General features: G+C 44.4%; 1 protein-coding gene across 4 annotated transcripts; it reads left to right on the top strand.

Moving 5' to 3' along the window:
* Positions 1-2230: 2230 nt before the first annotated feature.
* si:ch211-230g15.5 (polyhomeotic-like protein 3) lies at positions 2231-14278 on the top strand. 4 transcript variants are annotated; one of them, XM_058376773.1, is made up of 14 exons: positions 2231-2370; positions 3972-4211; positions 4968-5039; positions 6178-6330; positions 7649-7747; positions 8336-8591; positions 9328-10157; positions 10403-10532; positions 10657-10889; positions 11284-11422; positions 11815-11929; positions 12397-12505; positions 12753-13014; positions 13168-14278. In XM_058376773.1, the coding sequence occupies exons 2-14, from the start codon at positions 3999-4001 to the stop codon at positions 13326-13328; spliced, it is 2772 nt and encodes a 923-aa protein (XP_058232756.1). In that variant the 5' UTR covers positions 2231-2370; positions 3972-3998; the 3' UTR covers positions 13329-14278. The 4 variants fall into 4 exon arrangements, with proteins under 4 accessions (XP_058232756.1, XP_058232755.1, XP_058232758.1 ...); XM_058376772.1 differs by lacking the exon at positions 2231-2370 and adding an exon at positions 2414-2568; XM_058376774.1 differs by lacking the exon at positions 2231-2370 and adding an exon at positions 2664-2796.
* The last annotated feature ends 770 nt before the right edge of the window (positions 14279-15048 follow it).

Below are 15048 nucleotides of genomic sequence, written 5' to 3'. Positions count from 1 at the left end.
ACACACACACCATGAACACACACACACCATGAACACACACACACACACACCATGAACACACACACACACACACCATGAACACTCACACACCACGAACACACACACACACACCACGAACACACACACACACACCATGAACACACACACACACACACCATGAACACTCACACACACACACACACACTATGAACACTCACACACACACACACCATGAACACACACACACACCATGAACACACACACACACACACACCATGAACACTCACACACACACACACTATGAACACTCACACACACACACACCATGAACACACACACATACACCATGAACACTCACACACACACACACCATGAACACTCACACACACACACACACACTATGAACACTCACACACACACACACCATGAACACACACACACACACACACACCTCGAACACACACACATACACCATGAACACTCACACACACACACTATGAACACTCACACACACCATGAACACACACACACCTCGAACACACACACATACACCATGAACACACACACACACACCATGAACATTCACACACACACACACCATGAACACACACACACACACACCATGAACACACACACACACACCTCGAACACACACACACACACCATGAACACACACACACACCATGAACACTCACACACACACACCATGAACACTCACACACACACACCATGAACACACACACACACCATGAACACACACACCACGAACACACACACACACACCACGAACACACACACACACACCATGAACACACACACACACCACGAACACACACACACACCATGAACACTCACACACACACACACACACACCATGAACACACACACACACACACCATGAACACACACACACACCATGAACACACACACCATGAACACACACACACACACACACCATGAACACACACACACACCATGAACACACACACCATGAACACACACACACACACACACCATGAACACACACACACACACCATGAACACACACACACACCATGAACACACACACACACACACACACCATGAACACACACACCATGAACACACACACACCATGAACACACACACACACACACACCATGAACACACACACACACACCATGAACACACACACACACCATGAACACACACACACACACCATGAACACACACACACACACCATGAACACACACACACCATGAACACACACACACCATGAACACACACACACACACCATGAACACACACACACACACCATGAACACACACACACACACCATGAACACACACACACACACACCATGAACACACACACACACACCATGAACACACACACACACACACACACACCATGAACACACACACACACACCATGAACACACACACACACACACCATGAACACACACACACACACACACACACCATGAACACACACACACCATGAACACACACACACACACCATGAACACACACACACACACACCATGAACACACACACACACACCATGAACACACACACACACACCATGAACACACACACACACACACCATGAACACACACACACACACACACCATGAACACACACACACACACCATGAACACACACACACACACACCATGAACACACACACACACACCATGAACACACACACACACACACCATGAACACACACACACACACACCATACATCCAGACACTTACCTGTCAGTTTTTTTTGTTTGTTTATTGTTATGCTTTTTTCCCTGTTTGTTTTGATCTTTTTCCGCTATGAATATTTATTCATAAATGCACACCTCTATCTTACTGTATAATTCTGCTCTGGCAGCAGTTCGATTTTACATTCATGCCAATAAAGCACTACTGAACTAAACTGAAGAGAGAGAGAGAGAGAGAGAGAGAGAGAGAGAGAGATCCCAAATATCAGTTATAAATGATTCATTTTATTTACTACAATCAGTTAATCAGTCAAATATTCTCTTGTTAAAAGTGTATACAGATCTTATAATGACAGACCGTAAAGAATTTTCAAACCAATGCATTTTAAATAGAATTTAATTCTAATTCCGTTCATATAAAAATACACATAGTTATTATAGTATATAGTATTAAAGCGTGTGTGTGTGTGTGTGTGTGTGTGTTTAAAGCCTTGGTCCTCCTACACTGCATGTGGTGCTATAACGGAGCGTGTGCTCACTTTTCTTCCCTTCTCCACTTTTACCTTTGACGCATTGGGACATGACGGGATTGTAAGGCTGTCGGAGAAACGCTCAGTGTGTGCGCGCGAGTGTGTGTGTGTGAGAGAGAGAGGGAGAGAGAGATGGACGATCTCCGCTGTTGACTCCGGACAGGTAGGAGCAGGTTTAAAGACAGAAGATCAGAGGCTCTGGTGTGTTTTAGAGCAGTTTCTCGAGCCGCTATCGGAGGAGGAGCGTGTGTGTGAATTAAAACGCTATAACGCGTCATGCATCTCTTCCGCTTTTCTGTTTTGTACAATCCGTGTGCAAAGTTGCGGCGATTTGACCTGCTTGTTGATGATGAAGATGAAGGTGATTGTGATAATGATGATGATGGCTGTAATGCGTGCTTTTATTATTTATTTATTTAATTAAAATAAATGATTCGCGTTGTTTCACTGTAGCGCCGCGAATTGAGGAAGTGCAGCGCGGACACACACACACACACACACACACACACGCCCATTTTCATTCCGTACACAAAACACACAAAAAATAACGATGATGGCCGTCAGCTGGATGCGCGCACATGTCTTTACGGTCAGTGCACATCCTCAGCGCTGCTCTGTACTTCACAGAGGATTGCAGTGTCATTTTTTTGTAAATAATTTATTCAGATATGGCGTTCTCCGTGTCAGAGATGCAGGGCCTGTGCAGGACTGACCGGTAGGACCGCGCGCCTAAACACATCACACAGACACACACCTGCGCGCGCGTAACGCACAGAGCCGTGTCCGTGTGAAATTCAGTGTGTCTTGCTGTCCATCTCCATGCAGACGCCTCTGACATCATCACAACATGCAGCCTGGAGTTAGCATGTAGCTAAGCTTGCTAGGCAGCAGGACTGAGGCAGCTGTGCGCCGTTATCTCGCTTTAAAGCGCAGCAGAATTCTACCGAGACATTAAACCTGAAATCAGATTTATTCTAATGCGGGATTTTTTTTATAAAACACGAAAGATGTTTATGCCCCAGATTTCCTCCAGATGCATCTTTAGCGGGTAAAGCAACGTTTTCTTGTGGCTTTTCTGGTTCTGCATTAAAGCTTCATTAAGATTCCCTCAGAACAACAAACCAGATACAGGAGAACCCTGAGTGCTCTCAGAACCTCTCAGAACCTCCCAGAACCTGTGCTGTCCAACGCACGAGCCACAGTCTCCTAAAGGATGGGCAGTAAATTAATATTGTTATTATGATGATGATTAGTAGTAAAAGTAGGCATAAGACTATTATTATTATTATTATTATTATTATTATTATTATTATTATTATTATTCATAGTTAGTAAAGAGTGCTCGGTGTTTGTATTTGGGAAGGTTAGGAAACACTTCGTTGTGTTGTTGGCAATAGAACCTTTACATTTTCCCATAAACGGACAAACTAAAGAGAACCTGAGGATTCTATATATGTATAAAATTGTTAAATAGACAATTTTTAATTTTTTAAATTAATTTTTAAATGATTCTTTCCCTTTTAGATGGTCCAAAAGCCAACACATGGTCACTGTACAGACGTAAACACACCAACAAATTTAACAGAAAGGAATAAAATCTAGGGTATATATGTAGAGAAGTATACAGCCAAAGCCACGCCCATGTGTGTTTGTTGAACAGCTCTGTACTGTGTGTGTATATATTAATATGTATATTAATTATCTAATTAAATGAAACAACTCTGAAATTTGACTCCAGTCATAACTTTACTCCTTTCTCTGCAGCTTCTTGTGGTCTGACAGCGTGGCGCGATGGACAAAGAGCCCCAAACAAAAACAGAGCAGACGAAAAGTCCAAACACCTCCACTACCACCTCCACCTCCACCACGACCTCCACAAGCACCACCACATCCGCTGTGAGCCCTCCTCAGCCTCCCAATGGAACGGCTAAGAGCAGCTCCGCTCTCACGGCGGTCACCACTTTCCACAGCCAGCCTCCACCTTCAGACAGAAAAGTTGCTCAGGTACAGTAACGATCTCCCCATCTTCATGAGCTTTATGGAACCTTCACACCCACTCACCATCTACAGCATAATCCCTGTGTGCACTACAACACTCGCTGCTTTCTGATCATGACTGAAAAGTTTATCACTTTCCCACAACAACATAAGAGGTCACAGAACGAGGGTTTGGAACATGAAAGCAGATACTCTTAACCCAGACAACATAGCTGATGCCATTTCTTTAGGAATCTGTATATCTGTGTCTGAAAGCAGCATCATGGTGGTGCTATGGATCCTGTTGTCTCCTCACAGCTCAAGGGCTGGATCCTGAGCTTGAGTTCTCATGTTCTGCATGTTGGGAGTTTTTTCCAAGTTCTTTGGTTTCCTCCTAAAATCATGCCAGTTGGCGGGTTGGTTAGTTAAATTCCCTGAGAGTGTGTGTGTGTTTGGGGTGGGGGGGGGTTGTAGGGACCGGCGTTTCTCCATCTACTGTTCCAGAGATAAACTCCAACTCCACTGTGGTTCAGCTCATAGTAATGAAAATACAGCCGCAGTAACGTATAAAATAAAACACACTGCATTTTTAAAACTCTTAGTTAGTCTTAATTGAGCAGCGTTTAATGTTTAAAGCCGTCTGCTGCCTGAGAGGTACACTACTCACCTTTCGGTGCGTGTCATTTTCATCAGCATCTTATTTCACTTTCTGAACATTTTATTTAGAGCTCTTTAATCACAGAGCTTGTGTGGATTTGTGATTTTTTTCTGTCTTCCTGTCAGGTCAATCTGTTTGGGGACAGACTGGCTCCCGCTTTCTCAACCTCTGTTTCATCTCAGCAGACTCAAAAAACAGTATGTAGTCCACATTTTGTCCCTCTTTTATTTCCTTATTGTAAAATCATCAAACTCTCAGGATTCTCCAGTTACACAGAAGCAAACAAAAGGCCAAATGTAACTCTCAACATGATACCACCACCACCATGCTTCAGGAGAGGATGATGCTCTCAGGGTGTGTGGAGTGTTTAGGGTGTGTGGAGTGTTTGGGGTGTGTGGAGTGTTTGCAGTGTGTGGAGTGTTTAGGGTGTATGGCGTGTGGGGGCTGTGTGGAGTGTTTGGAGTCTGTGGGGTGTTTGGAGTGTGTGGGGTGTTTGGAGTGTGTGGGGTGTTTGGAGTGTTTGGGGTGTGTGGCGTGTTCGGGGTGTGTGGAGCGTTTGGGGTATGGAGTGTTTGGGGTGTGGAGTGTTTGGCATATTTGATGCTGTAACATGTAGAAGAGTTCAGTGTGTGTGGAGTGTGTGTGTGGGCTGTGTGTGTGGAGTGTGTGTGTGGGCTGTGTGTGGAGTGTGTGTGTGGAGTGTGTGTGTGGGCTGTGTGTGTGGGCTGTGTGTGTGGAGGGTGTGTGTGGAGGGTGTGTGTGGAGGGTGTGTGTGTGGGCTGTGTGTGTGGAGTGTATGTGTGGAGGGTGTGTGTGGGCTGTGTGTGTGGAGTGTATGTGTGGGGTGTGTGTGTGGAGTGTGTGTGTGGGGTGTGTGTGTGGAGTGTATGTGTGGAGGGTGTGTGGAGGGTGTGTGTGGGCTGTGTGTGTGGAGGGTGTGTGTGGGGTGTGTGTGTGGGGTGTGTGTGTGGGGTGTGTGTGTGTGTGGAGGGTGTGTGTGGAGGGTGTGTGTGGGGTGTGTGTGTGGAGGGTGTGTGTGTGGTGTATGTGTGGAGGGTGTGTGTGGGGTATGTGTGTGTGGGGGGGTGTGGGGTGTGTGTGGAGGGTGTGTGGAGGGTGTGTGTGGAGGGTGTGTGTGGGGTGTGTGGCATATTTAATGTAACATGTAGAAGAGTTCAGGGGGGTGATGACTTTTTTCAACACACTGTACACTCAGAACAAACACTTCACACCTACATCTGCTTTCGTTCCAGTAATCTGTTGTGCTGCACCTTCACCCAGATACTCACATCATCTGGTTTCCATCTTCATCATGCTTCTTGTGTGACTCCTCAGGTGTCGGTCCCCAGCGTGCCCGGGTCAGCTGCCCTCGTCCAAACCGGCCAGAGCTCCAACCCCACCAGCACCAACCACAAGATCTCACCCCAGGCTCTGCTCGTTGGAAAGAGTCCCACCAGCCAGACCCAAATGCTCCTGAGGGCTCAGATGGTAAAAGAACCTGCTTCTGTTCCTCCTCTGCTCTGAGTAACGTCCTGTCCTCTGTCCAGATTAAAAAAAAATGCTCAGAACCACAAGTCAGGTCATTAATAATAAAGAGAAAATAAATGTGCTGGTTATTTACTCCAGGGAATGTCAGTGTTTGTTTATGGAGATGTTTATGAAGAGGATTAGATTTAAAACTGTTCATCATGAAAAGACACAGTGTTTCACAACAATCTGCAAAAACTCTTCCAATTAAAACCAAAAAAGTGATGATCTGCAGAGTGTTTCCTCTTCATCAGGAGTAGAAGATGCTCTTCAGTCCTTCAGTACCAGTGAAAAAAGCTGAAAACTCAGGTTTCACACAGACCTCAGAGTTCTTTTTTCATAAGTAGTAAAATGTTATCTTGTGTAAGTGTTGAGGATGCAGAAGATAGGGATAGGTGGAGAGAGATGATTCGCTGTGGAGACCCCTGAGGGGAAAAGCTGGAAGAAGAAGAAAAAGAAGTACTGTTACAGATTTCTGTAGGTTTTTCAAATTCTATATCCAATCCAAAAAAGCAATAGGTGAATTAGTTAGTTTTATTAAATAGCTCATAAAGTTGCTTGTTAAATGGTTATTAAGGCCCCAGCATGATATTGTCTTTAGCTTGGCGGATTAGCGAGTCACGCAGGACCGGGTGTGATGAACATCTTACTCCTGAAAAATCCAGTTTGTTTAAATGTCACTAGATTTTATTATTCACTCAGTCCGATTTATTTTGTCTTAAAGTCTTGATTCTGACAGTAAGTCCAGTTTCCTCTGCCCTGAAGACTCACTGTTGGGAAGCTAAATGTTACAGCTTTTCCTCTGACCGTTACAGCTTTTCCTCTGACCGTTACAGCGTGTTACCATCTGCTCTGTATGTTGCTTTGGAAACTTTTTTGGTTTCTCGGGGGAAATGTTCTGAAAGCTCTCTCGCTCCTCCCACTCTCGCTGCACCACACACACTCTGCTCATGTTCTTACACATTTCTGAATGATTGTTTTGTGTCAGTAAATTGTGCTTGTGGTTTCAGTTGAAATATTAGTGTGAGTGTGTTTAATGTTAGAGGGAAGAGTGTTGAGTGTGTGTGCAGGCGCTCTGCTCGAGCTGCATGAGCACATGGACTGAAACAGAGATGGTTTTCTTTACCACTTCAAAAGCTTGTCACTTTATTGTGAAACTCACCATCACACCCAAACTATCAGCTCTTTACCTTCCTCTTCCTCTCCCTCCCTCTTCCTCTTACTCTCTCTCTCTCTCTCTCTCTTTCTCTCTGTCTTTGTCATGTCTTCATTCCTGTAGCTGATTCTAACGTCCACAGTGCGACCTGATGCCCCTGTCCTCTCCTCCTCTTCCTCCTCCTCTCCCTCTTCCTCTTCACCTCGATTCCCTTCTTCACAGGTGAGCTTCTCTTCACTGATCATGTCTAAATCCTGTCACTGTCTCTGTAATCTGTACACTGAGTGTGATGTTCTCTGTAGATCCTCAGCAGTGTGATTTAGGGTTGAGGAGATGATCTTTAGGGAGTGGTGAAAGCTCCATATGACATATTGTGAAGAAAACGATATCATAATTAATAAAAGTCAGAATAAACAGTTCTACAGCCTTGCAGTGTAATCTGTTAACTTCTCGTGAACCTAGCCTTGAGATGTAGATCACCTCAACAGTAATCGTCATAATTACACTAACTGCTTAATGACCATAATCACATTACATTAAATATAATGTAAGCATCTCACTGCATATCATACTGTGTACGATTATGTATGTGACAAATAAAATTTGAATTTGATAATAAATATATTCATGCAAAGTAGGAGGGGTCGAGGGCGTTAGTGTAACTTTCAGTTTATAACATCAAATAGTTCTATAGGTACTGAAACTCCACCCCTATCTGCTTTGTCCATGTATGCCATAGGCTCCGCCCAGCATGATCCCTTCATTTATCAGTTATCACTGCTGTTTGTAAGTTTGTGTGTGTGTGTTCAGCTTCAGAGCTTGACACTCCGCCCACCCCCACCTGGTACACTGACCATCCCACCGAACTTGCCCCTGAAGTCCGCCTCCCCCTGCCTGCCTCCGGCTCTGACCCGCGCCCGAGTGCCCACCCTGACCCCGAGACCCAGCCCACCACCCTGCAGCCCTGGGAAGGACACACCCACAAAGACAGAGGGCGCCACCTCACCGACACCCTCAACCCCGCCCAAAGCTCCGCCTGTACGCCATCTTACTGTGCCGCCTCCATGTAAGTGATATTTTAGTGTTTTTAGCATAACATTGTATTTATTTACTGGACTAAAGTTTTTATTATTCCTGAGCTTTTTAGTTCATGCAAATATTTACACTAAACAAATAATAATATCTTTAAGAGTATTTTTTAGAAGCGAATCCTCTCTCTGTCATGTCATTAAAATGATTTCAGCTTCCTGATGTAGGAATGTAACCATGACAACGAGAAGTAATGAGGCTCGGCCCGTATTCTCGCTCTGTTTTCATGCTGCTCAGCAAACAATAAGAAAAACGTTAACTTTCAGGTTTAATTAGTGTGGAGATCACAGAATTTTACAAACAGCAGATTTTAGTGTCCTTTTAGTCTCAGTTCTCAGGCATGAAAAACATAATAGATTTAAAATTCTCCCTATTTTAACATTAGCATGAACATTAAATAGTTTATTTGTTTAGCATGTGTTTATTGTCAGAGCAACAATGAGGGAAAACCCTCAATATTACTGCTGTGATTAAACATGCCTTTACTACGAAACCACTGGGAGAGTGTCTGTCCTCAGTGTCTGTCCTCAGGGTCTGTCTTAGTGCCTGTCCTCAAGGACTGTCCCAGGATCTCTCCTCAGTGTCTGTCCTCAGGGTTTGTCCTCGGGGTCTGTCCTCAGTGTCGGTCCTCAGTGTCTGTCCACAGTGTGTGTCCTTGTGGTAGTTTTCTTCTTGTGAGTGTTGAATTCTGAGAAGTTCATGCTTTCTTTCAGCTCTTTATGCTCCAGCTCAGTCTCATGCTCTGGCCAAGCAGAAGTTAAGCAGCAGTCTGAAGAGACCTCACAGTCAGATCAGCATTCCACAGCATCTCTTCCCTTCGAGACATCCTCACCCGAATTCCTCTCCGGTCGTACCAAAGAAACCTCTCCCCGAGCTAAAGCGCTGTCCGTCCACCCAGGCGTCACTGAGCGCCTCGAGCCAGACTTCTTCTGTGCCCATCACCGTGCCCAATCTCAGCCGATCCCACCTGACCCCACCCACTTTGACCCTTCCGCTGACCTCTGCCTCCCCCGGAGGCTCCTTACTGGCCACTAAACAGCTCCTGAGGATCGCTCTGTCCTCTGCCTCCGCCTCCACCCAGTGCACCAATGGCCAGCCGAAGTCCTCCACCATGTCTCCGTCTCACGATCTCGCCCAGCCAAAGCCTCAGCTCTCTCCTGCGACCACTAAACCAGAGTGTCCAATCCCATCACCACAGAACTCCAACACCTGCCCCCAGCTGGTGCAGCTGTCACCCTCCAGACAGACCTGGACGTCTCCTCAAAGAGCTTCTCCTCCATCTCCGGTCCTCCCGCTCGTCTCCACCAGCTCCACCTCCTCCCCCGTGCCTCCACAGTCCCCTCTCACCTCCATCACCCACACCAGTGACACGACCAAGGAGCTGAAAAGTGCAAAGCCCAAGATCAAGTCAGGAAATGGCACCGAGGAAATTCCACAGGATCTCAAACTTCCATCATCACAGGCAAAAAGTGTGGAAGGAAACCAAACATCACAGAGTGCTGGTGTGGAACCACAGCCTTCAGGAACCACGGACAAGTCTACAGTGAGTGACTCTGAGCATTTATCTCTTTCTTTGCATCCTCAGAATCACTCCAGGAGACCAGAACATCACTTACATTTACATTTACTTTCACAAAAATAAAATAAAATAACAAAATGTGTATATATAATCTATGTATGTTTATGTAAATGGTGTGTGTGTATGAGAGAGAGAGAGAGAGAGAGTGTGTGTGTGTGTGTTTGTATAAGATTTTAATCAGAGGTTTGTGGTGTGTGTGTGTGTGTCAGGCGTGTAAACAGCCGGTGGTGTGTACAGAAGAGGCGAGGTCTCAGAAGATGTCATCTGTCTCTGTAGCAGCGAGTGCTGGACAAGAAGACGTCTGTGAGGACACGTCCTCTCACGCAGACAATCACTCAGGTATTCAGGACAGAGTCTCAGTGAAGAACAGAACAGCGTCTGTGCAGAACTTTAAAAAAGAAACCTTTTTAAATATATATATTCAAAATCTCAGAATTTGACCATCTTTCTCTCGATACTCCAGCCATCTCCAGTCTGTCCTCTGATCCGTCCCCAGTCCTGTCCTCGACAGTACGTCCCTCGGTCGCGTCGCCCGCCAGCCGAAGCTCTCCCGCCAAATTCCCCTCGGTTTCAGAAAGAGCTCCCTCCCAGCAGCCGTCCTCCAGCCACACGGGACTGACAGAACCCAGCAAACCGCTCGTCCTCACTCACCTGGTGGACGGCTTCATCATTCAGGAAGGACTGGAACCGTTCCCGGTACTGTACACACAAACAGGACCACACTAATCAGTGAACTGAACAAACAGGGTTCTACACCAGGGGGTTCTACACTGCTTAGAACCATAACTGGTACATGTTGTATTGTGTATGATTTTGTATGTGATAAATAAGTTTTTAATTTGGAACTTAATTTGGTAGAAAGAACTGTAGCAGGGTTCTACAGGATCTGCATAGTTTAAAGTTCTGATATCAGGATGTTTTTATGAGTGCTTTAAATAATCTAAGATGTTCCTGGGAGTTTAAATGATTATATTTAAGATCATTTGGGATTTTGTCTAGAAACAGACTCTCAGGACATCTGGAAGCTGTGCATGAAAGGCTTCATCTCGATAAATGTTGATAACTTTGGTGTGTGTGCTCCATGGTGCAGGTGAGCAGGTCGTCTCTGATGGTGGGTCCACGCTGTGCCTCCGGACTGAACGGGGCGAACGGACCGGACGTGTTTAACGCCACCTCAGAATCTCCCGAGAACTCGAGCGACTCAGACGACGAGATTTCCGTCACAAACAGTGAGTTTCACAATAATATCACAATACTGAGATTAATCCCTGCCGTCTGATGGAGTGTAAACACATCACTTTCTCAGTTTTTAATAAACTCTGATGATAAACCTCACACTGTACGTTTATCACACGCTGTAATAATCATGACTGGAACAATGATCATCATATCACAAACATTACAGAAGTGTTAGTTACCATGCTAATAATAATAATAATAATAATAATAATAATAATAATAATAATAATAATAATAATAATAATAATAGGGATTTAGGGACAAATCTCCCTTTTTTTAGGGTTAACATATCAGTGTCCTCAGGATAAATGATGTGAGTGACCGTGTAATGGTGGACGCTGTACAGCTGACAGTGTTGCTTGTTCTTGTTGTCTCTGTGTAGATGGCGTCGGCGTTGGACACAAACTCGTCCTGCAGTGTCACTTCTGTAAGAGGAAAGGAACTGCGCAAACCTTCAACCGCTCCAAACGCTTCTGCTCCAAATCCTGTGCCAAGAGGTACGACATCCATCTCCATTCATCTGCAGTAAGAGAGAATACACCTGAGATACTCAGTCTAGCTGATCATTCACACCGATCCTGGGTCCAGGATAACACTGGAAACTAATACACCAAACCTGGACCAGAGGGTTATCTGATATCTTTACACTTCACTCAGATCAGATGATGTTCCTCACACAGGAACGATGCGCCGTTCTCACGCCAGCGGCTGCAGTTTTAATGAAGCCCATTGAATAACATACGAGCAAATAGAAGGCGTAAAGTCACTGAGAACAGACAGATGAGTTTCAGGAAAATAAAAACACAGATTCAGTCTTTGGGCCGTTTTCTCCACAGCTGTTGTGTTTAGTACATGCGTGTGAACAGGGACAGGATGTGGTCAGAGGGCAGAGTGCTGAGGGCTGAGTTTGATCAGTAGGATTAAATGAACCCTCACCACCACGCTGGGGTTTTTCCATCTCTAGGTTCAGCTACACAAAACGTTTCCGCGCTCTGAGACGCTGCGTCAGTGAAGGACATCGATCCGAGTTTAATGGAGCAGAGGACGAGATCGAGGAGGACAATTTCCAACAGGTCTGTTCTCATTACTCTTTAACTCAACATCCACATCATAAAATCATAAAAATGTAAAAAATAACTTCAAATATTGATTTAACATCTCACCGTGTCTGAGTCGCTGCCTCTGCAGCGCCCCTACTGTCAGAACTGTGCAACCACTGAGAGATGAATTAAACAAAAATATAGAACAGAGCAGATCTTTGAAGTCATCAAACTTCATAGAGTGATGATAAACGCTCCAAACTCTTTTGGTATGTTGCAGGTGAAACATGGCACCACAGAGCAGTGGCGGATTCTCCAGCGCCCCCTGCAGGAGGGAGAGGACGAGGCGGCCGCTCCGATGAAGACGCGGCTGCGCAGACACACGGAGCAGAGCGTGCGAGAGCGAGAAACCAGGAGCAGCGAGACTAAAAGCGCTCCGACTTCTCCTCTGGACGTGGTTTCACCCACAGATCTTTCTTCACACTCCAAACCTGCGCAGTGGACCGTAGATCAAGTGTGGAGCTTCATTTCCAATCTCCCAGGTGAGACCGGTGGATCTTCAGAAGTGTGTTCAGACATCTCACGAGCTTTTTCACACTTTGCAGACTGTTGTTGGATTTTTGGTGCAGTGTTTTAATCCCGAGCGTGGTCCTGTGGTTCTGTCCTAAATGTTGACCTCTGCGTGACCTTCCCAGGGTGTCAGGACATCGCTGAATCGTTTCGAGCGCAGGAGATCGACGGACAGGCTCTGCTGCTGCTCACTGAAGATCACCTGATGAGTGCCATGAATGTCAAACTGGGACCTGCGCTCAAAATCTGCGCCCGAATCAACTCACTGAAAGAAGGAGGGAGGTAAAGAGACGAAAGCAGAGCGAGAGAGAGACAGGCAGAGAGAGAGAGAGAGAGACAGGTTTGATCAGAGCACTTGCCAATAGAATAGAGCCATTTTGTGCACTTTAATCTTTCAAGAGATTCACGCGGTGAAGTCAACGTGTCGAGGTAATGTGTGTATTTTTGCTTGAACTGATTTAGACTAACATTACAGTAGCCTTCCGTAACCTTTAGCCTCTGTCTGAAAGCATGATAGCAATATAATGGTCCCCTTAATTTCCGTGAACTTAATGCGAGATCTATATCCAGTCCTAGTAAGAGGGAAATGTTCGTGTCTGCTTCTTTTTCGTAGCCGATCGGATCGAAATCATAATCAGGGTTTGTCGAGTTTCTATTTTTCACTAAAGGACGCTTCCTGTGTCTGTGGAGGAATTAGTAAAGAATGGAAGTGCTATTATTGTGCGCATGTCCCTCCCCTTCCTGTTGTAGATATTTTCTTATTGTACTGTATATGTGTACATGTATAACGATGCAGTGCTCTGTGTGTATAAATCTATACAAATGTTTTGTGAAGGATTTGTAATATTTAATATATTTGTCTTCTAAGGCTCTAGGAAATACAAATGCAAGCGATTTGAGATTTTTAAGCATTTTTAAAAAAAAAAAAAAAAAAACGATGTTTGACATGCTGATAAGATTATGTAGGCTAAATGAAACGAAATTTTATCAAAGCATCTTCACCCCGGAGGAAGCTAGGAAGCCGAACACGTGGCAGGACGCGGGTACTCGAACACAGTCTCGCCAAATGAAGGTACAGCGAAGGTGGTGCCTTTTTCTGACATGGAGACCTTATAAAACTGCTGTAGACATTGTACTATAATCTCGTGTCATCCAAGTGTTGTTTGTCACAGTTACATGACCTTTCTTGTGCCATTTTTGATTATTTAATTAAACAAACTACATTTTGTTACTGAACCCTTGCCGTTGCTTTACTGTGTTCGTGTGTTTATCTCTCTGAAAATGCACACAGCTTTGTTCTAAATAAATCATTTGCAAATTTTCATTTGAAGACTGAAGTAGAATTCTCTGCAGTGCTTTTATTTCACATCTTTTTTTTCCTCCTCCTCTTTCTTGCTGCAGCTCTCCACATGGCCGCTAGATGGCATGTATCACTAAATAATCACTTAAATATATATCTATTATTTTTAAAAATGTTTATTTGCATGTAAGAAGCTACTCACCTGAAATAAAATATGAAATAAAACGTAAAGCGATTAGTTTTCTGCTTAAATGTTTGCACGTATTCCATTTTATCACAGTTCCATTTATCAAGCAAAAAATTTGTGTGTAATTTCTTTCGTTTGGTTTCCTTCAGACAAAAACGGATGAAAGGTGAAACTTCTGAAAATAAAAAACTACAGAATAAAAAAATTCCTCTTAGTTTATTTAAAAAAAAAAAAGCTTTTATTGCAATTTCAACTTCATACAACTGCTGCAGGACACAGAACTAAGGACAGTAACAGCTGTCCAAACAGTGAAGGACAGAAGAAGGACACGGTGATGGACAAGAGACAGAAGACAGTAACGAGAAGCCGAGAGGAAATAAAGAGGCGGAGACAATTTATAAAGAACAAGAAAAAGAAAGATGGACAAAACAGTCTAATATTCACATTATATATCATTATTATATTAATAATATTCACGCGTTAAAGTTAGTATTTAGTGTACTTCACAGGTCACGTGCA

The sequence above is a fragment of the Hemibagrus wyckioides genome, linkage group LG23, assembly GCF_019097595.1.
Source record: "Hemibagrus wyckioides isolate EC202008001 linkage group LG23, SWU_Hwy_1.0, whole genome shotgun sequence".
Lineage (NCBI taxonomy): Eukaryota > Metazoa > Chordata > Actinopteri > Siluriformes > Bagridae > Hemibagrus > Hemibagrus wyckioides.
This window is presented reverse-complemented; position numbering and strand designations above follow the sequence as displayed.

Bases quoted from the DNA above. Each gene is read 5' to 3' on its own strand.
- si:ch211-230g15.5 (XM_058376773.1), top strand. From the start codon at position 3,999: ATGGACAAAGAGCCCCAAACAAAAACAGAGCAGACGAAAAGTCCAAAC. The intron at 10,890-11,283 runs GTACTGTACACA...TCCATGGTGCAG, and splicing joins AAGGACTGGAACCGTTCCCG to GTGAGCAGGTCGTCTCTGAT. The intron at 11,423-11,814 runs GTGAGTTTCACA...GTCTCTGTGTAG, and splicing joins CGAGATTTCCGTCACAAACA to ATGGCGTCGGCGTTGGACAC.